The 23920-nt window shown below is 47.5% G+C and overlaps 1 protein-coding gene across 2 annotated transcripts in view; it reads right to left on the bottom strand.

The window, feature by feature from the left end:
- Positions 1–23643, bottom strand: part of LOC115080522 (mucin-12-like) — a 30993-nt gene extending 7350 nt beyond the window's left edge. The window contains exons 1-4 of one of the 2 annotated variants that reach the window (XM_029584727.1): positions 23417–23643; positions 15940–20883; positions 14067–14170; positions 11932–12080 (exon numbers count right to left, since the gene is read on the bottom strand). In XM_029584727.1, the coding sequence (XP_029440587.1) occupies positions 11973–12080; positions 14067–14170; positions 15940–20883; positions 23417–23579 (5319 nt within the window). In that variant the 5' untranslated portion in view covers positions 23580–23643 and the 3' untranslated portion in view covers positions 11932–11972. Of the gene's footprint in view, positions 1–10647; positions 12081–14066; positions 14171–15939; positions 20884–23416 lie in introns of those variants that run through there. The other variant, XM_029584726.1, reaches the window with a different exon arrangement.
- Between the last annotated feature and the right edge of the window lie 277 nt (positions 23644–23920).

Raw genomic sequence — 23920 nt, 5'->3', positions numbered from 1 at the left:
CGCCCCGGCGGCCTGTACTGGTGCCAGAAGGGATCTGGAGAAAGGAACAATGAGTGAGGTGACCGGGTTTGCAGATACCATAAAATTATTCACATTTGTTAAAACGGCAGCGGATTGGGAGGAACTGCAGAAGAACGCTGTGAGACTAGGAGGCTGGGCTTCCGAATGGCAGGCGCTATTTAACGTGGACGAGGGCAAAGTAATGCACGTGGGAAAAATAACCCCATCTCCAGGTGCACCATGCTGGGCTCCATGTTAGGCACCACCGCCCAGGATGGTGGAGAATACCTTGGAAATCTTCGGCTCAGTGTGCAGCGGCGGGTCCAAAGGCAAACAGAACGCCGGGAATCATGGGGAAAGGAACAGAGAACAAAGCTGAGAATATCGTTATGCCCTTGTATAATAAATCCACAGTGTGACCGCTCTTTGAGCACTGTGTACAGCTCCGGCCACCCTCTTCTCAAGAAAGACTCAGCGAGCATAGAGAAGGGCGACACAAATTATGGAGGGGATGGAAAAGCTCCCTTATGGAGAGAACCTGAACAGATTAGGTTAGGGAAAGATTTACCTTTTCAAATAACACCAGGACTAGGGGACGCTCCGTGAAACTAGAAGCTGGAAAATGTAAAACAACACGTAGGAAGCATTTTTTCACTTCATGCACAACCAGGCTGTGGAATCTGTTGCCAGAGGACGTAATCAACGCAACTACCATAGTAGGGGTACAAAAGAGGATTGGACAAGTTCCTGAAGGAAATGGCCCTAAAAAGACTTGGAAAAGCCAGCGCTTATCCCTGGGGAGTGAGGTACAGGAAATGGATCAGCTGTTTGGGGATCTGCTGGGTACTTTCCTAGGCAGGATGCTGGGCTCGATGGACCTTGGCTTGACCCAGCATGGCACGTCTTATGTTCAAGAGGTAGTACGGATTTCCTGAGTCATCGGACCAATCGTACAGAAGACGGAACCTTTACATCTCTTTCCTAAACAAAAAATAACTCCTAATCCATTTTCTTGTTCCACATTGTCTATTGAGACTCAGCTGGAAGGGAAGTTTGAGACCCGACCCCTCCAAGAGAAGGGGGCTTACTGTCGCCCCTGGGAGCAGCCATTTTCTGCAGCAGAAAGAGGGTAGTGAGTGGGAGAGGAAGTGACATCACAAATGCTCTGTGAAAAAAATAAATGGCCACCATTAGTTGTTCTAACAGAGCCACTTTCAAGGTAAACTAGCTCAGGACTCGCTCGGCGCTAAAACCTATCGCTGACAGCTAGGATTTATTTTCCTGTGATCACACAATTACTTGCCTTAAATTGTGAGCTTAAGCATGTATAATCTAGAGCCCTGGAAATGCTGAACTGTCTGGTCTTACTCCTGGATCTCCTTTCCCTCTAATGAACTTTATTTGTTATTTTAACAAATGAAAGAGCTTATATGTATGGTTTTTTGTTTATGTGCACATTTTATTATAATCACACAGAGTGAGGGTTTTTTTTTTTTTTTAAATCTCCTTCCCCGAGTCTGCGCTTTCTCTATATTCACTACGTGTATCTGCATGACACCTGCATGGGGGCTCCGATGAAGATGGATGAAAATCCTCTTTTCAGCTGCCCGTGCTGTATGCATCCTTTATATTTTTATTTTTTGGTGTTTTTTTAGTCTTTTTATTTTTTTTTATTCAGCAGTTTCCTTCTGTCCTTTTGGACCTCTATCTCAAATGGAAATAGGCTTGAGATCCTGGTGCCATGATGAGCCTTGCGGCTCCCTTGGATGTACTAGGTCTGTCCATTAAAGTGGCAGTCATTTGACCGGAGGCCATGCACCAGGGCTCGTTCCAGGAACCCTGCAGTCATGGGGCCCTGAATCTGATCACTGGTTGTCACCTTTGAGTGATAGTTCTGACTCTCTCTCTCTCTCTGAGCGCATCTGCAGCATCCCTGATCCCAGTCAACTCAGGAAGCAAAAGACTCAATTTGGGGATCGAACCGTGGATTTTGCGTATGGCGGTGTGCAGTACTGCCACTGAGCCAGCCTCATGCTTTACATGTATCCGCGGGACTTCTCCCTGGGCTTTTCTCTGATGATGATCAGCACAGCAGCACCCTCTGATTTACTCCTAATTATAACTGGATGGAAATTAAATTTAATTTGGCATGCAAGAGGAGATTTCAAACACTGATAACATTTTCTATAAAAGAAAGGGGAATCTGGATTTTTTTTTCCCTTGTAACTGACAAAAAAAAAAAAAAGAATTTAAGAATACCGATTTGCATGTTGCAGCTACATCCAATGAGACTTTTAACTGAACCCTTTGTTTTTTCCGAGAGTTGGGTCGAAAGGAATCAGTCACCTGCTAGCCCAGCCCACTGAGTCAGTCGAGCCAGCTCGCTTTGAGCTGTGACGTTTCACAATTAACACAATTATTGCACTGCAGGGGAGCCCTGCCCATCGAAAAATGGCGAGATTATGACAATCCGGTGCATTCCACAAGAAGGCAATTCACTTTAAATGCACCCTTCCTTCACGTGCTGTCCAGTCTTGCTGCTGACTGATTGTCGAAAAATGATGCATGAGAAATGTCTTAGCACATGCCAGCTTAAATGCTTCCCCCTCCCCCCCTTTGGGAGAACCTTGCTTTGTGTGGGGGAGGGCAGGGTTGGGGGCTACCTCCAGTCCCCCCCCTCTGGACCCCCAGTCTGCTCAGGTTTTCAGGAGATCGGTAATGAATGTGGGGGAACTAATTAGCGTGCGCACTGCTTTCGTTGTGTGCAAATCTAGCTCGTGCACATTCGTTAGGGATACCTGGAAAACCCAGGGGGGGACCGGAGGCTGCGTACCCCCTGGGGGAGGTGGCGTGGCGCGGCATCGGCCGTTTGCACGTCAAGGTTACATCTAGCGACTGATTCCAAACGGCCAGTAAGCTCTTTGGATTACGCGAAGAAGCTAAAACGAAACTTTGCTCTGCGGGTTTGCCGGCCGACCTCCAAGCAGCTGCCAAACCTTGCGTTAGGCCCCCGCCTCGTGTTAGCCTCTGTTTAGACAAATTTTTTTTTTTTTTTAATGGTTCCTGAAGGTGGAAACTGGGATCGGTTTCCTCTCTGTACAACACCCTGACTTCCTAAATAAGCATTGCTTCTTCTTTTCTCATCCAGGTCGAATAATAGCTACCTGGGAGATGTTTGAATCAAGGACTGCGCCAGAATAGTTACGAAGTATGGGAAGAAATATATTTCCATAGGATGCCTTTTGTTCCTTCCATACTATAGGGAGGTATGAGAGGGGGACCATTTCCATGTGGAATTCACTACCACGTGGATTACGATTGCAGAAGGATCTGAAGTCATTCAGGAAAGAACTCAAAATGGCTTAGGACAATAAATATTCAGTGACCGAGGGCTTGATGTTCGTTCCTGGAAGGCAATTCAGCAATAAATAAGCAGGAATATATTGGAGTCTGTAATTTAGATACAATGATTATACAGATTTTATAGGATGTTTTTGAATTACTGTGATTATGTTGATGTATTTTAATGCTGTTGTGAACCGCCACGATTGTGTTCAGAGTGAAGGTGTGCAAATAAAATAAATAAATATAGCGCCTACAGGTCTCTGGAAAAAGAGGAATGTGTGTTATTCTATAACAAACGTTTGTAAATCTCTTAAGCAATGTGAATATGTTTGCAAAAAATATATATTTTTTCCCATAAAATATTCACTACAAGAATATTAAAGATTCATTTAGGAAAAAAAGAGGACAAAAGTTACCAACCATTGACTTGAATTTCTACACAATAAAAGCCTGCAAAACTTCTATAATAATTGCAAAAATGTTATATATTTTTTTCAAAATGGCTCCCATTTCCTGGGACGAGGAAGCAGAAGAGGGATCAAGGAAACACAGCCTCATGTTTCACTGAGCCATGTTTAAAGGCACTCGCCTTTCCTCCCTCTTTTAAATTAAAAAAAAAAAGAAACAAAAATTCACAGCAATTCGAAAGGCACCGAATTCTTGACAATCGAAAACAGCTGGAAGAGCGTGAATTTTGTGGACAGCACAGCCTAACAATTTCACCCAAACAATCCCCCTTACCCTTTCATAAATATTCTGAAGGCCCGAGGAGAATTTTCCAACTCAGATTTCATGATGCAAAACGTTCACTGGATGACCAACACAAGGCAGAGGAACTTTGTTAGGTTGGTCATTAATCCAAGCACACAGAGCATCAGTCCTGGGATTATATGGATTTCTTTGGGGGCTTTAGCATTTTTTCGCTGTCCATTTGAAAACGCTTTGTCTAGCGTTCAAAGCCCTGCATGGGCCCTGTATATTCCGAGAAACCATCAAAGCGCAATGCTCTCGGAAGAGCCTTACCTGCTGCAAATGAGGGCCTGATACCACTGACGGAATTTCGTTTGCTCCGAACGAGAAGTAGGGCCGTGCCTTGGAACTCTCTTCCAAAGAATATCAGGCTCTTGTATGAATGATTTGATGTTTCGGCAGGTGAATAAAACTTGTGTCTGGCTGAGGTAAGACTGTTATGATTTCATTTAGTTTTTGGCCTGACTTTGTATTTCACATTATTCATTTGATGTTTTGCCTTGGTCCATTATGTGTAGAGTATGTGAAGTTCTGGATATGAGCTGGATGATTTGTAACGGTGTGCACAGACCTTTTTGGGTTTCAATGTGGGTTGGGGTTTTTTTTTTTGTTTTTAATGTTGCTTATTTCTTTGCAGTGGGATGCTGGGGTGCAGAGGGAGAGAGGCAGAATCAGCAGAGGCCTCACCGGGAATAGAAGCAGTACCACCGAAAGACACAGACATGGCGGAGGCAAGTCAACTGGGCAGACGAGATGGTCCTTACGGACGTTACCTACCATCCGATTCTGGGTTTCTCTGTTAATGCCACTTCCTGGTGATGGCCAAGAGACAGGCCAAGGTTCTCCTGCTCTTAATGTAATAAAGTTAGTTTTATTTGATACACCGCCCTTCAGACTGAAATCGAAGTCGGAAGGGCGCAAAGCCGCAGGATAGTTTTCTCGCATTGGCAGGCCATTTGCAAATGTATGCGAATGGCTCCAGAGGCAAGTCCCCCGTGAAGAAGCAAGAGATACACTGGCTCGTTTCTGCAAAGAAACGTAACTACACACCTCCCCCTCAGGTGTAGCTAAGTTTTGCAGGACATCGCCCGTTTGCGCCATTTTCCATTGCCAAAATTAACTTATATGGAACGGCTAATGAGCTCATTTGCCTGATATCTCAGCTCATTCGCGATTTAGCATAAGTTTTACAAATGGGGGGGGGGGGGTGTGTGACTGTGTCACAGAAGAAAATTGTGGCCACAAACCTGCCAAATAGCACACGCTAGTTTTTGCAAATGCAGTAATGTTTGCTGCTTGCCATTTTCGCATGTGCCGGGTACCTGATTCACTAAAGGGGTTTTCCCATAGACACAAAATGCGAGGAAGCCTTATGAATCTGGCCCTAAGTCGCGAATCTGTTTACTCAATAGAACCTCCGACTCTTAATGCGCCACACTGAAAAATTAAAATTATTATACAGCCCCAAATTATTCCTGTGCATGTCTCACGGTCAAGTCACCTCTCTCTTGGGTTATAATTAGAGTGTCATGATGCTATATTCAATTAGGTTAGGTCACGAAATTAAGAACCAGTCAGGGAGTGGCTTATGGTTGTCTTGTCATGTTTCCTTGGGCTTTATTTGGAGCTCCTTGGATGCACGGTGAGATTAAGAAAAAACCCAAAAGTCTGAGTGATCCACTCTGTCCTTCTATGCAGTCCCTTCTGTCTCCCAAGGGGAAGGGTATAGGCTCGCACAACCCTTCTGCACAGTTCATTGCTGTGTCCCAAGGGGAAGGGTATAGGCTCGCACAACCCTTCTGCACAGTTCATTGCTGTGTCCCAAGGGGAAGGGTTTCAGGCTCGCACAACCCTTCTGCACAGTTCATTGCTGTCTCCAAGGGGAAGGGTTTCAGGCTCGCACAACCCTTCTGCACAGTTCATTGCTGTGTCCCAAGGGGAAGGGTTTCAGGCTCGCACAACCCTTCTGCACAGTTCATTGCTGTGTCCCAAGGGGAAGGGTTTCAGGCTCGCACAACCCTTCTGCACAGTTCATTGCTGTGTCCCAAGGGGAAGGGTATAGGCTCGCACAACCCTTCTGCACAGTTCATTGCTGTGTCCCAAGGGGAAGGGTATAGGCTCGCACAACCCTTCTACACAGTTCATTGCTGTCTCCAAGGGGAAGGGTATAGGCTCGCACAACCCTTCTGCACAGTTCATTGCTGTGTCCCAAGGGGAAGGGTTTCAGGCTCGCACAACCCTTCTGCACAGTTCATTGCTGTGTCCCAAGGGGAAGGGTATAGGCTCGCACAACCCTTCTGCACAGTTCATTGCTGTGTCCCAAGGGGAAGGGTATAGGCTCGCACAACCCTTCTGCACAGTTCATTGCTGTCTCCAAGGGGAAGGGTTTCAGGCTCGCACAACCCTTCTGCACAGTTCATTGCTGTCTCCAAGGGGAAGGGTATAGGCTCGCACAACCCTTCTGCACAGTTCATTGCTGTGTCCCAAGGGGAAGGGTTTCAGGCTCGCACAACCCTTCTGCACAGTTCATTGCTGTCTCCAAGGGGAAGGGTTTCAGGCTCGCACAACCCTTCTGCACAGTTCATTGCTGTGTCCCAAGGGGAAGGGTATAGGCTCGCACAACCCTTCTGCACAGTTCATTGCTGTGTCCCAAGGGGAAGGGTATAGGCTCGCACAACCCTTCTGCACAGTTCATTGCTGTGTCCAAGGGGAAGGGTTTCAGGCTCGCACAACCCTTCTGCACAGTTCATTGCTGTCTCCAAGGGGAAGGGTTTCAGGCTCGCACAACCCTTCTGCACAGTTCATTGCTGTGTCCCAAGGGGAAGGGTATAGGCTCGCACAACCCTTCTGCACAGTTCATTGCTGTGTCCCAAGGGGAAGGGTTTCAGGCTCGCACAACCCTTCTGCACAGTTCATTGCTGTCTCCAAGGGGAAGGGTTTCAGGCTCGCACACCCTTCTGCACAGTTCATTGCTGTGTCCCAAGGGGAAGGGTATAGGCTCGCACAACCCTTCTGCACAGTTCATTGCTGTGTCCCAAGGGGAAGGGTATAGGCTCGCACAACCCTTCTGCACAGTTCATTGCTGTGTCCCAAGGGGAAGGGTATAGGCCTCGCACAACCCTTCTGCACAGTTCATTGCTGTGTCCCAAGGGGAAGGGTATAGGCTCGCACAACCCTTCTGCACAGTTCATTGCTGTGTCCCAAGGGGAAGGGTATAGGCTCGCACAACCCTTCTGCACAGCTCATTGCTGTGTCCCAGGGGGGAAGGGTATAGGCTCGCACAACCCTTCTACACAGTTCATTGCTGTCTCCAAGGGGAAGGGTATAGGCTCGCACAACCCTTCTGCACAGTTCATTGCTGTGTCCCAAGGGGAAGGGTTTCAGGCTCGCACAACCCTTCTGCACAGTTCATTGCTGTGTCCCAAGGGGAAGGGTATAGGCTCGCACAACCCTTCTGCACAGTTCATTGCTGTGTCCCAAGGGGAAGGGTATAGGCTCGCACAACCCTTCTGCACAGTTCATTGCTGTGTCCCAAGGGGAAGGGTATAGGCTCGCACAACCCTTCTGCACAGTTCATTGCTGTGTCCCAAGGGGAAGGGTATAGGCTCGCACAACCCTTCTACACAGTTCATTGCTGTCTCCAAGGGGAAGGGTATAGGCTCGCACAACCCTTCTGCACAGTTCATTGCTGTGTCCCAAGGGGAAGGGTATAGGCTCGCACAACCCTTCTGCACAGTTCATTGCTGTGTCCCAAGGGGAAGGGTATAGGCTCGCACAACCCTTCTGCACAGTTCATTGCTGTGTCCCAAGGGGAAGGGTATAGGCTCGCACAACCCTTCTGCACAGTTCATTGCTGTGTCCCAAGGGGAAGGGTATAGGCTCGCACAACCCTTCTACACAGTTCATTGCTGTCTCCAAGGGGAAGGGTATAGGCTCGCACAACCCTTCTGCACAGTTCATTGCTGTCCCCAAAGGAAAGGCTTCCAGGGTCGCTCAACCCTTCTACACAGTTCATTGCTGTCTCCCAAGGGGAAGGGTCCAGGATTGCACAACCCTTCTACACAGTTCATTGTTGTCTTCCAAGGGGAAGGGTCCAGGATTGCACAACCCTTCTACACAGTTCATTGTTGTCTTCCAAGGGGAAGGGTCCAGGATTGCACAACCCTTCTACACAGTTCATTGCTGTCTCCCAAGGGGAAGGGTCCAGGATTGCACAACCCTTCTACACAGTTCATTGCTGTCCCCAAAGGAAAGGCTTCCAGGGTCGCTCAACCCTTCTACACAGTTCATTGCTGTCCCCAAAGGAAAGGCTTCCAGGGTCGCTCAACCCTTCTACACAGTTCATTGCTGTCCCCAAAGGAAAGGCTTCCAGGGTCGCTCAACCCTTCTACACAGTTCATTGCTGTCCCCAAAGGAAAGGCTTCCAGGGTCGCTCAACCCTTCTACACAGTTCATTGCTGTCTCCCAAGGGGAAGGGTCCAGGATTGCACAACCCTTCTACACAGTTCATTGCTGTCCCCAAAGGAAAGGCTTCCAGGGTCGCTCAACCCTTCTGCACAGTTCATTGTTGTCTTCCAAGGGGAAACATTACTGGGTCGCACAACCCTTCTGCACAGTTAATTGCTGTTTCCCAAGGGGAAGGGTTACAGGGTCACACAACCCTTCTGCATAGTTCATTGCTGTCTCCAAAGGAAAGGCTTCCAGGGTCGCTCAACCCTTCTGCACAGTTAATTGCTGTTTCCCAAGGGGAAGGGTATAGGCTCGCACAACCCTTCTGCACAGTTCATTGCTGTCTCCAAGGGGAAGGGTTTCAGGCTCGCACAACCCTTCTGCACAGTTCATTGCTGTGTCCCAAGGGGAAGGGTCCAGGGTCGCATAACCCTTCTGCACAGTTCATTGCTGTGTCCCAAGGGGAAGGGTTTCAGGCTCGCACAACCCTTCTGCACAGTTCATTGCTGTGTCCCAAGGGGAAGGGTCCAGGGTCGCATAACCCTTCTGCACAGTTCATTGCTGTGTCCCAAGGGGAAGGGTCCAGGGTCGCATAACCCTTCTGCACAGTTCATTGCTGTGTCCCAAGGGGAAGGGTCCAGGATCGCACAACCCTTCTGCACAGTTCATTGCTGTGTCCCAAGGGGAAGGGTTTCAGGCTCGCACAACCCTTCTGCACAGTTCATTGCTGTGTCCCAAGGGGAAGGGTCCAGGGTCGCACAACCCTTCTGCACAGTTCATTGCTGTGTCCCAAGGGGAAGGGTCCAGGGTCGCATAACCCTTCTGCACAGTTCATTGCTGTGTCCCAAGGGGAAGGGTTTCAGGCTCGCACAACCCTTTTGCACAGTTCATTGCTGTGTCCCAAGGGGAAGGGTCCAGGGTCGCATAACCCTTCTGCACAGTTCATTGCTGTCTCATGTTAGGATGTCCTACAACTTGTCTGCTGACCCTTATTATAACAAGATAAATAAAGAGAGAGAAATGGAAAGCAGAAGAACAGAAAGAGAGACAGTGAGTCTGAACTGAGAGCAAAAGAGAGACAGAGCAACGATGTTCTGATTTCTTTCATGCCTAAACACGTTTCCCCCTTCTGCTTTCCTCCCCCTCTTGCAGCTTCTTGCAGTGTCATCTTCCTCTCCTTAACCCCTGCCACCGCCAATGCTGCTGCCAGCAGCTGAACGGCGCCTGCCCATCTGAGGCATTCGTGACCCCCACTCCCCCATTCAGGGTCCTGACCCACACAGATTGGGAAGCCCTCTGGGCTGGAGGAATCCCTCACCTCCATGGCACGCGCAGGACACAGACGGAGCCTCGCCAAAATCAGGCTGAGGAACCACAAACCGAATTGGAAATCCCCACCCCTCCCCGAAAAAACACCAAAAAACACCAAGATTCTGCCTGCAGCGCAGCCCCAGAGAATCCCAAGCACAGAAGGGACGCGTGCGTCCCGGAGCCGCGAGAGAAAAGCAGAGACTTCCCCCCCACCCCCCACCCCCCCGCAGGAATGTCTAAAGTCGCGGGACGGAGGAAAATCTGCAGCAGGAGCGGGAAAAAACCCCCACCGTCTTCTGCCCCCCCCCCCAGGCCAGAACTGCCCTCTGACCCCAGTCGAGACCGAGCAGCAGCCAAGAACCGTCCTCGGCAATTCCTCTTCCATACGTTATAACCCTTTCCTCTTGTCATTTTTTTTTGGGCTGCTTGGGACGATACACGAACAAACAGGCCCATACTGTAAGAGTCGCGGGAGAGCGGGCGCGCCCAGCCACCTCTCCTGGGCGCGCGGTTCAGTATTTAAATGAGGGGGCTCGCGCTAATAAGGAGGCGCTGGGGAGAATGGCGCGCCCCTAGCGCCTCCTTATTGGCGGTAGAGGCGGCTTTCAGAGGGTCCGAAAAAACCGACTTTCTATGTTACCGGCGTCTGTTCTCGAACCCGCTGACAGCCCCGGGTTAGGAAAACGGACGCCGGCAAAACTGAGCATCCGCTTTTCTATCCCGCTGACCGGCGGGCAGATTTTTATATATTTTTTTATTTATTGTTTTTTTAATTTTTGGTTTCTACGCTAAAATATTAAGTCAGAGGGTGTACAGAAAAGCAGTTTTTTCTGCTTTTCTGTACACTTTTTCGGGCTGCCCTTGGGTAAGCGTTAATTTCTGAGCGTAAAATGTGCAGCTTGGCCGCCCATTTTACTTTCGGTAGCCTGGGCGACCAACTAAAAGCCTCATCAACGTGCGTTTGCATGTGATGAGCGCTATTAGTTTTCGGGGGGTTTGGCCGCGCGTTTTCCAGGCGCTAAACCCCTTACAGTATAAGGGGTAATAGACGCGCATCGAAAACGTGCGGCCAATCGCGTGCTAAACGGTGCGCACGGCCGAGCGCACCGTACTGTATCGGCCTGAAAGCGCCAGCCTAAGAGCCTGGGGCCAGGGAAGAGAGCAGGAAGCCGCTGACACGGAAGGACAGCCCAGGAAGAGGAAACACAATTATTGGAAAGCTCTTCGCGCAGGAAAACGACACCGGGCCCAGCCACCATCGATAATTTATTGGCGGGTAAGCAAGGCACAGGTAGCGCCGAGCGTTTCCAGCAGCCTTAGGTCCTCCTTTTAATTTTTTTTTTCTTGCTGTTTTAGAAGCTCCAGGATTTCCTGGCTTTGGCTCCACAGCCCGCCTGTGATCCCATTTCAGCGCCGTGGCTTCCTGTCTCTCGTGTGTGCAGGGGGCGGATGAGCAGAGGGCGGTCCTTTCCTCCTCTGGCTTCCCGCCACAGGACGGGATTCACAGCTGCCGGCCAATCTTGCCTCCCGGGACGGGTTAAAGAGACCCTCTGCCTCTCTGGGGCTCTGAGTACTGGGTGGCAGGGTTGGTCGGGCCCTGGAGGAGTGAAGACGAGGCCTTCACAGGACTGAATCCTCGCTCGCTGCGAGGTTTCCTGACGACGCGGAGGTCAGGTCCCCTATAGGAAACACGCACTGTCTGTGAAACCGTTTTCTGGAATCTGAGAACGATACCACAGAGCCCGCCGAGGGTCATTTCTCGTTCTCTCGTTCATTTTTACAGACCAGCCTACGGCTGTTTTCAGAGGATGTGAAACGCCGGCGTGGTACGGCAGTTTACGGTCCTGTCACACTGTAATCAGCCGTGGTCCGTGGCCACAGTCACGGGTATGGTCAGGTCACGGTCGGCCATTCTCAGCCCTGGTGAGTCAACCGCAGTCAGGAGCTCTCTGGGGGCAGGGGAGCGGGAACGCACGGTACGGTTCCTTTCGCCGCAAAAGACTGCAGTTAAACACTAGGGCTGCGTAAGGCTATTCAGGAACGTGCGCTGACAGGAGAGGCACAGCCGGCACACACCCCCCCTTTCCCCTTCAGGTGCGGTTGGACTCTCCTGGGCTTCAGGCCGTCGGCAGGCCCCCTCGGATCCTGTCCCGGAGCTCCAGGTGTGGGCTGTAAGGTTCGAAGGTGGCGGAGCCTGACCTGGATGACTTCACACAGTACGCGATCTGTAAAACGACAAAAGAAAGACAAGGCCTTCCGTTACCCAGCTGGGTACAATTTTACAGGCCGAGGAGAAGATTTTAGCATCTGGGTGATCCCCCCGGCAAAACCGTCGTCAGATCTAATACCGTCTCATTGATCCACAGAGTGGAGTCCCAGCAGACTGTGGCCAACCCAAAAACAAAGGTGTTGCGGTGCCTAAGCCTTTGAGACCATACGGGTACCTTCATTACAGTAAGCAGCGTGCTGGGTCAGACCAAGGCCTAGCGCCCCCGCTTCCAACAGTGGAAGTAAGAGTAGGTCCGTTTGTCGTTGCCACCTCTGCCTTGTTTATGGCCTTCTCAGGAGCTCGGTCCAAACCCTTTCTAAGCTCGGCTTTCTTATTGGCCTCCAGCAACAGATTCCGCAGCTTTTAATTGTGCACCGAGTGAAAAAAAACAAAAACAAAACAACTTCCAAGTTTTTCTAAGATCTGCCGCTTGTTCGTTTCATGGCGCGTTCCCCTCGTACTAATACTGTTTGAATGAGTAAACAACCATCCCCCGTTTACCTCCTCCGCCCCACTCAGGGTTTTATAAACTTTTTTTTTGTATATATTCTCTCTCAGCCGTCTCTCTCCCAGGCTGAACCGTACTATCCTGTGTAGCCCTCTCTTCAGAAGGGAAACCACTCCATCCCCTTTATCAGTTTTGTCACTCTCGTTTGTACCGTTCAGAAGGGACAACCGGAAGTAAATTAAGATGCAGTCGCATCATGGACCTATGCCAAGGCATTATATTCTCAGTTTTATTCTCTGTTCCTTTCCAAATAACCTCTAAGAGGTAGATATTCAGAATTAGACTGCTAGGTAAGTTATCCGGATAAGACTTATCCGTCTAAATTACAAGAGATATTCATCAGCACGGCTGTTGCCGTTGAATATCCCCGTAAAAAAAATCGCTAGTTAGCCGGATAAGTCTTATCCGGCTGACTTTAAACCTGCTAACTTAACCAGATAATTCCGAATATTGGCACTTATGTGGCTACGTTAACCGGATAAGTAACTCCACCCCAAAACGCCCATTTCCCGCCCACCACGCAGCCGGATAAGTACTTATCCAGATGAATGCCGGCCGCTAAACGCTGCCAGATGTTCAGCCACCATCACTTAGCTGGCTAAGTCCTTACTTATCCAGCTCAGTGTCACTAAATATCGAGCTGTGTTATTTGATTTGCTGTTCAGCCACTGCACCGCACACAGCAGAGGACTGCAGTGTTTCTTCCGCAGTAACACCAAGATCCTTTTCTTGGATGACGACTGCTAAAAACGGAAGCCAGCTCTGTGCACCTTCTTCAGATGGTCTGCAGTGACTCAGCAAGAAACTGAGGGCTCTCCTACTTTTTATTAGACTCACAGAACAATGATCCAAAGACATGGTAGTGCCCTTGCTTTTCAGACCAATGTGAGATGGGAAGATGCAACCTGCCATGGTCACAGCTGGAAAATAGTTATATCTTGGCCTTGAAAACTCATGGATTGTATCATCTTTGGATAATTCGTACATTGGTCTAATAAAAAGTATCACAGCCCATCAAAAGGCCGATGATCCTCTCATTGACCTTTTTCAAGACTTTATAGACTAGAATCCTCTCTCTTCTAGTCTAGCTACCACCCATTGTTTCCTTTTAAAAGTAAACGTTACACTCTTTCCTGATTCCACTTAACTCTACAACATTTGAAGGTGTGCAAAACATCATGCCAGTTGTGTATGGGCTCATGTAGTGTGTGTTTTGTGTGCCATCAGAAGCATCAAGGACCAGTCAGATCCAATGGGAGGAGGTGACGGTAATCTGCGATGCTGATCCTGAATGCAGACGCCTCTCCCCCTCCCCAGGGCACCAGAAGTGAGTAACAGAGACTCTCACCTACAAGAACCCAAGGAGGAAACTGATCCATATGGGAGGGATATTACCGGTGACTGACACAACTGCAAGATAGAGTGCATTCTTACCGAAAAGCAAACGAACAGCGACACTATCAGCAGGAGAACAGGGGCCAGGCCAATGAGGATAATGGTCAAAGGTGGAAGATCCGTCTCTGCAACGCCTGTTGTACCTGTCACAGAAGAGAAAGGGAGAAAAAAAAAAAAAAAATATATATATATGCACAGGTCATCTTAAAAGGTCAGTTTTTCTAGTGATGATAATAATATATATAGAGGCCAATACTTAAAAAAAAATCAGAACATGGATAACTTATCCAACTAAAGTTAGCCAGATAAGTTATCAGGGATATTTTGCAGTTTACCATCCCACAGAATATCCTTGAATAAAGTTATCTGAGTATGCGTAGCCGGATAACTTTGAAACCTAACTGGCTATGTTTGAATATCGCTGGTTAGGTCTCAGAGTTATTGAGTACATGTTCCCGCATAGCTTTGCCGTAACTGGCTATCTTCGAAGGATTACACTGGAGCTGCTTAAACGGTGACCCCAGAAACAAAAGACTAGTGGGCCTGCTGACCTGATAACCCACCCCCCTCCCACCCAAAACAGACCAGAAATGTAGCCGCCTCCTCCTGAATTCACAGAACAGATCCTGAGTGCTGTCCCTCTTGTGAAGTGTAAGTTAGCAGCATTCCCTGCCCATTTACCCTGCTGGGAATGCCGGGCTACCAGCATTGCTGACAAAGCATCGCTGGCTGGATGCTTCTAACTGGCTCTCAGGAGCAATAAGATATTTGGGAGGGTCCAGGTGGAACGGATGGGTTGGGGCCGGGCTTACGGGGGGGGGGGGGGAAGAGAGGGTGGGTTTCCACGAGGGCCCTACATTCAAGATCTATCTTGTGAATTCGGGAGGAAGGGATGAGGGGAGGGTTTTCAGGCCTGTAGGCCCCCTATGCATATGGTATATTTTTGAGAGGGGGCGCAGTGCCTAACAGTTGCTTCCCTGGGATCATGGGGTGGAGAATTGGGTTGGCAGCCCGTTAGGAGTCCCTACTTAACCGGCCATATCATTTGAATATACCTGGTCAAGGTAAAGTTATCCAGAAATATTATGTTCCTGGATAACTTTGCCTTGCTCTAAGGCATATCTAGACTTGGCCAAATAAGTTATTCGGCTAAGCTGGCTCCACCCCAGAACACCTGCAAGCTGTCCGGATGAATTTTATCTGGTTAATGGCTTATCTGGATACAATTCGTACCTCGGCATTCTTTCTTGTTAACCACTTCCCTGATTCAAAAACAGTTGCCCTTTTCAGCTGGATAAATATTGGCATCTTTTTCTTCGTTCTAATTTGTCGGTGCATAATTTAAAAGAATGAAATCTAATAATTTATTAGTCCCATGAGGGGAAAACTAGAATCTTTTTGCAAACCAGCCAGTCAGTGGTGAGATTAGAAACATCTGGAACATATTTTCTTCCATATCGTTTGCCTCTCAGGCCTCACATTTTTGTGGCATTGTAAAGTGCTTCTCTTATCTTTCTTACCCTCACTCTACTCATCTTCCAGGCAACCCACTCGCTCTCCCCTCCCTTCCTCATGACCCACCTGACTTTGCAGTAGCTCAGAGAAATGGTCCACCAGGCCTCCGTTAAACTCACCCCTTCTACCAAGATCTACTGTAACAAAATTCCTGCAATTGCCCCCACTCTCCAATTGCATGTATCTTCTATCTTCTTCTGTAGGCACTAAATGACAGCAAACTCCCTTTGGCCTACGCTACCTGTATGACTTGTCTTCATCATTCATTGCATAGACACAGGAAAGGAGGGACAGGGAAGAGACAGAAAAAGTCGAAGGAAGGGTGAGAAATAAAGAGGGGAGAAGAGTAATCAGGAGTAATCAGCACCTTCTCCCATACAGGTAAGTCTTAGCTTACCTGTGATTTTTGATGCAGTGTCAGGAAGAGTGGTGGAACTTTCTCCAGTTGAAGATGTGATAGCAGGAGACATTGTCAGACTTTCTCCGTTTGAGCTGGTGATGGCTGGAGATTCCATCATACTTTTTCCAGCTGAGCTGGTGATTGGAAATGCTGTGGGATTTTCTCCAGATGAGGTTATCATAGCAGAAGAGGTTTTTGTATTAGTAATACTAGAAGCTATTGTAGTGATGTCTGCAGGAGAAATGGTGACACCGGGGGTTTTTGAAGAGCTTTCTTTAGTTGAGATGGGGACACTAGGTCTTGAAGTGTTGACAGCAGGAAATGTTGTGGAACTTCTTCCAGTTGAGGTTATGATAGAAATTCTTGTGGTATCTCTTCCATTTTCAGTACTGATAGGAGATAATGTGGAAATTTCCCCAGGTGAGCTGGTGATAATTGGAGATCCTATAATACCTCTGCCAGTTGAGCTTGTGATTGGAGAGGCTGTGGAACTTCTTCCAGTTGAGGAGATGATATCAGAAAATCCCATGAAATGTCCTCCAGCTGAGGTAATGATATTAGGGGACTCTGATGAACTTCCTTCAGTTGAGGTTGTGATAAAAGGAGATCCCGTGGAATTTTTTTCAACTGAAGTGCTGATAGGAGATGCTGTGGGACTTTCTCCAGTTGAGGCTGAGATAGCAGCAGATGTTTTTGCACCAGTAACATTAGAAATTATTGTGATAGGAGATGCTGTGGGACTTTCTCCAGTCGAGGCTGAGATAGCAGAAGTTGCTTTTGCATCAGTAACGTTAGAGGTTATTGTGCTAGGAGATGCTATGAAACTCTCTCCAGTTGACCTGGTGATAGATGGAAATTCTGTCGTACTTCTTCCAGTTGAGTTGGCGTTTGGAGATACTGTAGAACTTTCCCCAGCTGAGGCAGTGATAATAGAAGATGCTGTGGAACTTCCTCCAATTGAAGTGCTGATATCAGGAGATCTTATGGAACTTCTTCCAGTTGAGGTTATGAAAGAAGATCCTGTGGTGCTTCCTCTATTTGAAGTGCTGATAGAAGAATCTGTGATTCTTTCTCCCATTGAGGCTGTGATATCAGAAGATGCAGTTGAATCAGTAACACTAGTGGCTATTACAGTACCATTTATAGGAGACGTGGTGACCCCAGGAGTTGTTGAAGAATTGTCTTTATTCGATATGGAGGCAACTTCTCCAGTTGAGGTGAAAGCAGAAGATGCTGTGTAATTTTCTGCATTTCTACCATTGATGTCAGATGTTACTGTGGTATTTTCTGTAGAAGAAGTGGTGATACCAGGAGGGGTTGTTATAGAACTTTCTTGAGTTAAAGAGGGGATAGCACTTGATGCTGCAAAATGTCCTCCAGTTGTCATGGTGATAGAAGGAGAACCTATGGCACTTCTTCTAGCTGACGTGCTTAGAGGAGACACTGTGGAACTTTCTCCAGTTGAACTAGTGGTAGGTGGTGATCCTGCAGTTCTTTTCTCAGTTGCATTGGTGATTTGAGATTTTGTGGAACTTTCTACAGTTGAGGAAGTGTAAACAGTAGATGTTGTGGAACTTCTTCCAGTTAAAGTGGTGATATCAGGAGATCCTGAGGAGCTTCCTCCAGTTGAAGTTGTGATATAAGGAGATTCTTTATTAATTCTTCCAGTTGTAATGTTAATAGAAGAGGCTGTGAAAATTCCTCCACTTGAGCTGGTGATAGGTGGAGATTCTGTAGCATTTCTTCCAGTTGAAGTGCCGAGAGAAGATGCTGTGAAATTTTCCCCAATTGAGATGTTGATAGCAGGAGATACTGTTGCTTCAGTGACATTATAATCTTTAGTAGAGCTGTCTGGAGGAAAGGTAGTGACACCCGGGGCTGTTGAAGAACTTTCTTGAATTGAGGAGTTAATAGCAGAAGATTTTGTGGAACTTCCTCCCATTGAAGTGGTGATATGAAAAGATCCCGTGGAACTTTCTCCAGTTGAGGCTGCACTATAAGGAGATTCTTTGGTACTTCTTCCATTTGAAATGCTGATAGGAGATACTGTGGAATTTTCTCCAGTTGAGGGGTTGATAGCAGGAGAAACTATTGTGTCTGTGACATTGGAAGCATTTGTAGTGCTGAATGGAGAAGTGGTGACACCGTGGGTTGTTGAAGAGTTTTCTTGCGTTAAGGAGGTGTTAGGAGGAGATACTGTTGTATCAGTGACATTGGAAGCATTTGTGGTGCTGTATGGAGAAGTGGTGATACCATGGGTTGTTGAAGAGTTTTCATGTGTTAAGGAGGTGTTAGCAGGAGATACTGTTGTGCCAGTGACATTGGAAGCATTTGTGATGCTGTATGGAGGAGAAATGGTGACATCATCAGTTGCTGAAGAGTTTTCATGCATTAAGGAGGTGTTAGCAGGAGATACTGTTGTCTCAGTGATATTGGCATTGACACCGTGTGTTGTTGAAGAGGTTTCTTGCATTAAGGAGGTGTTAGCAGGAGATACTGTTGTCTCAGTGACATTGTCATTGACACCATGGATTGTTGAAGAGTTTTCATGTGTTAAGGAGGTGTTAGCAGGAGATACTGTTGTGTCAGTGACATTGACACCGTGGGTTGTTGAGTTTTCATTTGTTAAGGAGGTGTTAGCAGGAGATACTGTTGTGTCAGTGGCATTGACACCGTGGGTTGTTGAAGAGTTTTCATGCGTTAAGGATGTGTTAGCAGGAGATACTGTTGTGTCAGTGACATTGACACCGTGGGTTGTTGAGTTTTCATGTGTTAAGGAGGTGTTAGCAGGAGATACTGTTGTCTCAGTGGCATTGGCATTGACACCGTGGGTTGTTGAAGAGTTTTCATGCGTTAAGGAGGTGTTAGCAGGAGATACTGTTGTGTCAGTGACATTGACATCGTGGGTTAAGGAGGTGTTAGCAGGAAATACTGTTGTGTCAGTTACATTGACACCATGGGTTGTTGAGTTTTCATGTGTTAAGGAGGTGTTAGCAGGAGATACTGTTGTCTCAGTGACATTTGCATTGACACCTTGGGTTGTTGAAGAGTTTTCATGCGTTAAGGATGTGTTAGCAGGAGATACTGTTGTGTCAGTGGCATTGACACCATGGGTTGTTGAAGAGTTTTCATGTGTTAAGGAGGTGTTAGCAGGAGATACTGTTGTCTCAGTGGCATTGGCATTGACACCGTGGGTTGTTGAAGAGTTTTCATGTGTTAAGAAGGTGTTAGCAGGAGATACTGTTGTGTCAGTGACATTGACATCGTGGGTTAAGGAGGTGTTAGCAGGAAATACTGTTGTGTCAGTGACATTGACACCATGGGTTGTTGAGTTTTCATGTGTTAAGGAGGTGTTAGCAGGAGATACTGTTGTCTCAGTGAGATTGGCATTGCCACCGTGGGTTGTTGAAGAGTTTTCATGTGTTAAGGAGGTGTTAGCAGGAGATACTGTTGTGTCAGTGGCATTGACACCGTGGGTTGTGGAAGAGTTTTCATGCGTTAAGGATGTGTTAGCAGGAGATACTGTTGTCTCAGTGGCATTGGCATTGACACTGTGGGTTGTTGAAGAGTATTCATGTGTTAAGGAGGTGTTAGCAGGAGATACTGTTGTCTCAGTGACATTGACACCGTGGGTTGTTGAGTTTTCATGTGTTAAGGAGGTGTTAGCAGGAGATACTGTTGTCTCAGTGAGATTGGCATTGCCACCGTGGGTTGTTGAAGAGTTTTCATGTGTTAAGGAGGTGTTAGCAGGAGATACTGTTGTGTCAGTGGCATTGACATCGTGGGTTGTTGAAGAGTTTTCATGTGTTAAGGAGGTGTTAGCAGGAGATACTGTTGTGTCAGTGACATTGGCATTGACACCATGGGTTGTTGAAGAGTTTTCATGCATTAAGGAGGTGTTAGCTGGAGATACTGTTGTGTCAGTGACATTGGAAGCATTTGTTGTGCTGTATGGAGGAGAAATGATTACACCATGCGTTGTTGAAGAGTTTTCATGTGTTAAGGAAGTCTTAGCAGGAGATAATGTTGTGTCAGTGACATTGACACCGTGGGTTGTTGAGTTTTCTTGTGTTAAGGAGGTGTTATCTGGAGATACTGCTGTCTCAGTGACATTGGCATTGACACCATGGGTTGTTGAAGAGTTTTCATGTGTTAAAGAGGTGTTAGCAGCAGGAAATACTGTTGTGTCAGTGACATTGGCATTGACACCATGGGTTGTTGAAGAGTTTTCATGTGTTAAAGAGGTGTTAGCAGCAGGAAATACTGTTGTGTCAGTGACATTGGAAGCATTTGTTGTGCTGTATGGAGGAGAAATGACGACACCATGGGTTGTTGAAGAGTTTTCATGTGCTAAGGAGGTGTTAGTAGTAGATACTGTTGTCTCAGTGACATTGGCATTGACACCGTGGGTTGTTGAGTTTTCATGTGTTAAAGAGGTGTTAGCAGCAGGAGATACTGTTGTGTCAGTGACATTGGAAATGTTTGCGATGCTGTATGAAGGAGAAATGGTGACGCCGTGGGTTGCTGAAGAGTTTTCTTGTATTAAGGAGGTGTTAGCAGGAGATAATGAGGAACTTCCTGCAGTTGAGGTGGTGATATCAGGGGATCCCTTGGAACTTCCTTTATTTGAGGTTATGTAAGGCAGTTCCTTGATACTTCTTCCAGTTGAAAAGCTGATAGGAGGTGATGTGAAACTTTCTTTAGTTGAGGTGTTGATAGCAGGAGAAGCTGTTTTATTATTGACACTAGAAACTATCGTGGTGCTGTTTGGAGGAGGAGCGGTGATACCAGGGGATCCTTCTCCAGTTGAAAACACGAGGAGATGAGATGCTTTGGATCTTTTCTCAGCTGAGGTGGAGTTAGCAGGAGATGTTGTGGAATTATCTTCAGCTGAGAACATGACAGCTTGGTTTCCGGTGAAACCAGAAATTGTTGTACAAGCTGTGGACAATAAGACGCAAAGAAATATCAGTTGTTGTTGTCTTTAGTAGAAAAACTCTGGACAGCTTTTCTATCATCATCACGGTGCCTGGGACATCAGTGAAGTAGCAGGAGATTGGTGATAGGTGAGCTTTGTAATTATGTTTTATTTTTATTATAATTCTATACACCTCTTTGGACAGACTAGAAAGGCTGGGGTAATGATCTAGACATTTTTGAAATGAAATAATAGATAAATATACAGTGAAGCCATGCGGTGCGGTGACACACCCATTTCAAGAGAGGGCATGCACACTGAACAGCCATGTATTGCCTCGTGCTGACCACGTAATATATCACTGGGGACTTGCTAGGGGCTTTTTCAGTGTTTGGGAGGCTGTCAAATGAAATCAAAGGATATTTGGTGCCTTACTGATACGGCCCCCCTTTTGATATCGGTTAGCATTTCAAGCGCACCGAGATGTTTCCATCAGCCATTTTACGTCCCTCTCCCCAAACTCGTGGGAGGGAGGAGTGGTGGGGTGGTAGGGAAGGGGTATTCTGGAACCAGGAGGAGGGAAAGAGGATGCCCGTTACACTTACCCACGAAGGCAGAGTGGGTCGATTTCCAGAGCTGAGTGGCTATGAGTCCTAAGAGGTTATTAATTCAGGAGACAGGATGGACTCTGAGTTAACATGAGCTGTGTAACAAAATCAGCTGCCCGTGTGGCGTGCCTGCTGCATACCTGGACCAGTGACTTATCCCGCATTTATATGTACTCTGTGGCTTAAAGCGTAATGCATTAATGTGTCAAGAGGCACTTTTAGAGAGAGGGTGTAGCTTGGTGGATAGAGTAATGCAGCGGGTAACCTGGGAACCCCAGTTCAAATCCTGCCCCAACCAAGGATACTCACTGTGACCTTCGGCAAGGTCACCAAACGATATAAAATGGGGGGACAAAAACTTTGGTGCAAGCTTTCATCATCTAGGGCAAGTCTTTATGGAGAAGGGACATTCTAGAGAAAGGGGGAATTATAGTGACGTCTCATCAGCCATTGTGCATAATTGTCTGCAGGTTCACAGCATGCGCTTGTGAGCTTTCAGGGGCAAAGGAAAAGGTGGAGGGGTATTTCCCGGGGATTGCCTGCCAGTAAAGGGATCTGTAATGCCACAAGGCAGACGCCACAGATTTAATTAAAACAAATACAATTCTTACACTTCGCAGGGGGCTGCACACTCCACCATCACTACATAAATGTAAAATAATTATTACACCTCATATGGGGCCAGGCATACGCAGTCAGTGCCGTAAACACATAGACTAAGGTTTATTATCATTTATATACCGTTGTCTCAGCATAGCCTTCACAGCGGTTAACATTTCAATAAATATATAAAAAGTAAGAAAATACAATCAGTCATAAAAGAATTAAACAGCTAAAATAATTAAAAGAAGTAAAAGTTAAAAAAACACATTAGCAGTTAGAATAGAATATAATAAAAAACAATTATTAAATCAGTAAAATACTAAAAGCATAGAAAAGTGCTTCCAGCATTTTAAAAGATTAAAATAAATTCAGCTGTGGATATTAAAAAACTTAAATGCATGCCTATTTCTCATTTTCAGTACAAGTGGCCATGTTTTAAGTTCAGCTTTAAAACTTGTTTCTTTCCTGCTGCAACCTTAATTGAATCAGTAACGTGTTCCACAGTTTTGATCCTGCAATTGACAGCGCTCCATATATATATATGTGTCCAGGCGCGTCGTCGGTGCCGTGCAGATATAAACCCCCTGTCTGCGCACGTAAAGCTGCTTTTGAAAATCACCCGGCTGGCAATCCGGAGGGGGGGGGGGGAGAGTTCGCACAGAACTAGGGCGTTCCGGGGGGGCAGTGGTGAGGAAGGCGGACTCGGCGCGGGGGAAAAAAAACTTTTATACGCGTGCTTGTAGTTTTCTCGCGTAGACGTGCACGAGGTAAGCTATGCCTGCTCAGGGGCGGACGTGACGCGCGCCGGGCCGAGCTGGGGGAACCTTTCGCCTTCAGACCTAACGCGCCCGAGTCCGCTCTGAAAATTCTGCGGCGCCTTAAGCCTTTTGCACCCTGCTGAAAATGACTTTTGCGATAATTACGCCTGATCGGGGGGGGGGGGGGGGGCCCAGCGTGCCATCGGGGATGTATAAACGTAGAGTAATAATAATAATCACCCACCCCCCCTCTCTCCCGGCATAGGGCTACCCACGCCGTCGGCGCTATATAAATCTATAATTACGTCCCACATGGGGCCGCGCACACCGGCGCCCATCTATAAATATACGATATTAATAATTACATCCCTTACAGGGCTGCGCATTCAACCAGCAACATTTAAATATGCAACAATAATCATAACCCGTATAGGACCGGGCATGGCCATCAGCACCATATAAATAATCATTTTTGCAGCCTATATGGGCCCTCAACGTGCCACTGATGCATATAAATGTATTAGAATCGTGCCCCTGTAAGCATAAAGTGATTCATTCTACTGCCGCTAGATAAATACGGCCCTTACCTGCTACAGCAAGGCAGCTGCTTACGAAAACCAGCTTAATGGTTAGGTGGTCTCCGGGAGTGGTGGCCCTCCACGCCATGCCGCCCGGCGCTGCCTCAGAGAGTGGGGGAGAGAGCCACCCAGGCATGGACTCTCTCGGCCACCAGGAGAGGAACCCGGGCATCGGCACCCTCTCCCCCCCCGGGGTGAGGGAGGGAGGACGTTTTACACCCTGCTGCGGTGCGACTCGGCCAGCACGCCTCTCTGGCTCCCATTGTTCTGAGCTGGGAGTGCCTGCCATCGCTTGGCAGAAGGGGCAGAGAAGTCAGTGTGACTTTTTCCACCCAAGTCAGTTTATGTAAAGGGCGCTCGGTACAAAAATAAAAAAAAAAAGGGAGGGCTGCTGACCGTGGGGAAACCGTCAGAGGACCTTACGAGAAACGCAGAGGGTGGGCCCATAACTCGCACTGATGAAGGCTGGGCCATGGTGATAGCCCAGACCCGGCTCTGCCAACGGCAACGGGC

Source organism: Rhinatrema bivittatum, chromosome 19 (genome assembly GCF_901001135.1).
Source record: "Rhinatrema bivittatum chromosome 19, aRhiBiv1.1, whole genome shotgun sequence".
Lineage (NCBI taxonomy): Eukaryota > Metazoa > Chordata > Amphibia > Gymnophiona > Rhinatrematidae > Rhinatrema > Rhinatrema bivittatum.
Note: the sequence above shows the minus strand (reverse complement) of the source record. Positions and strands in the feature narration are given on the sequence as shown.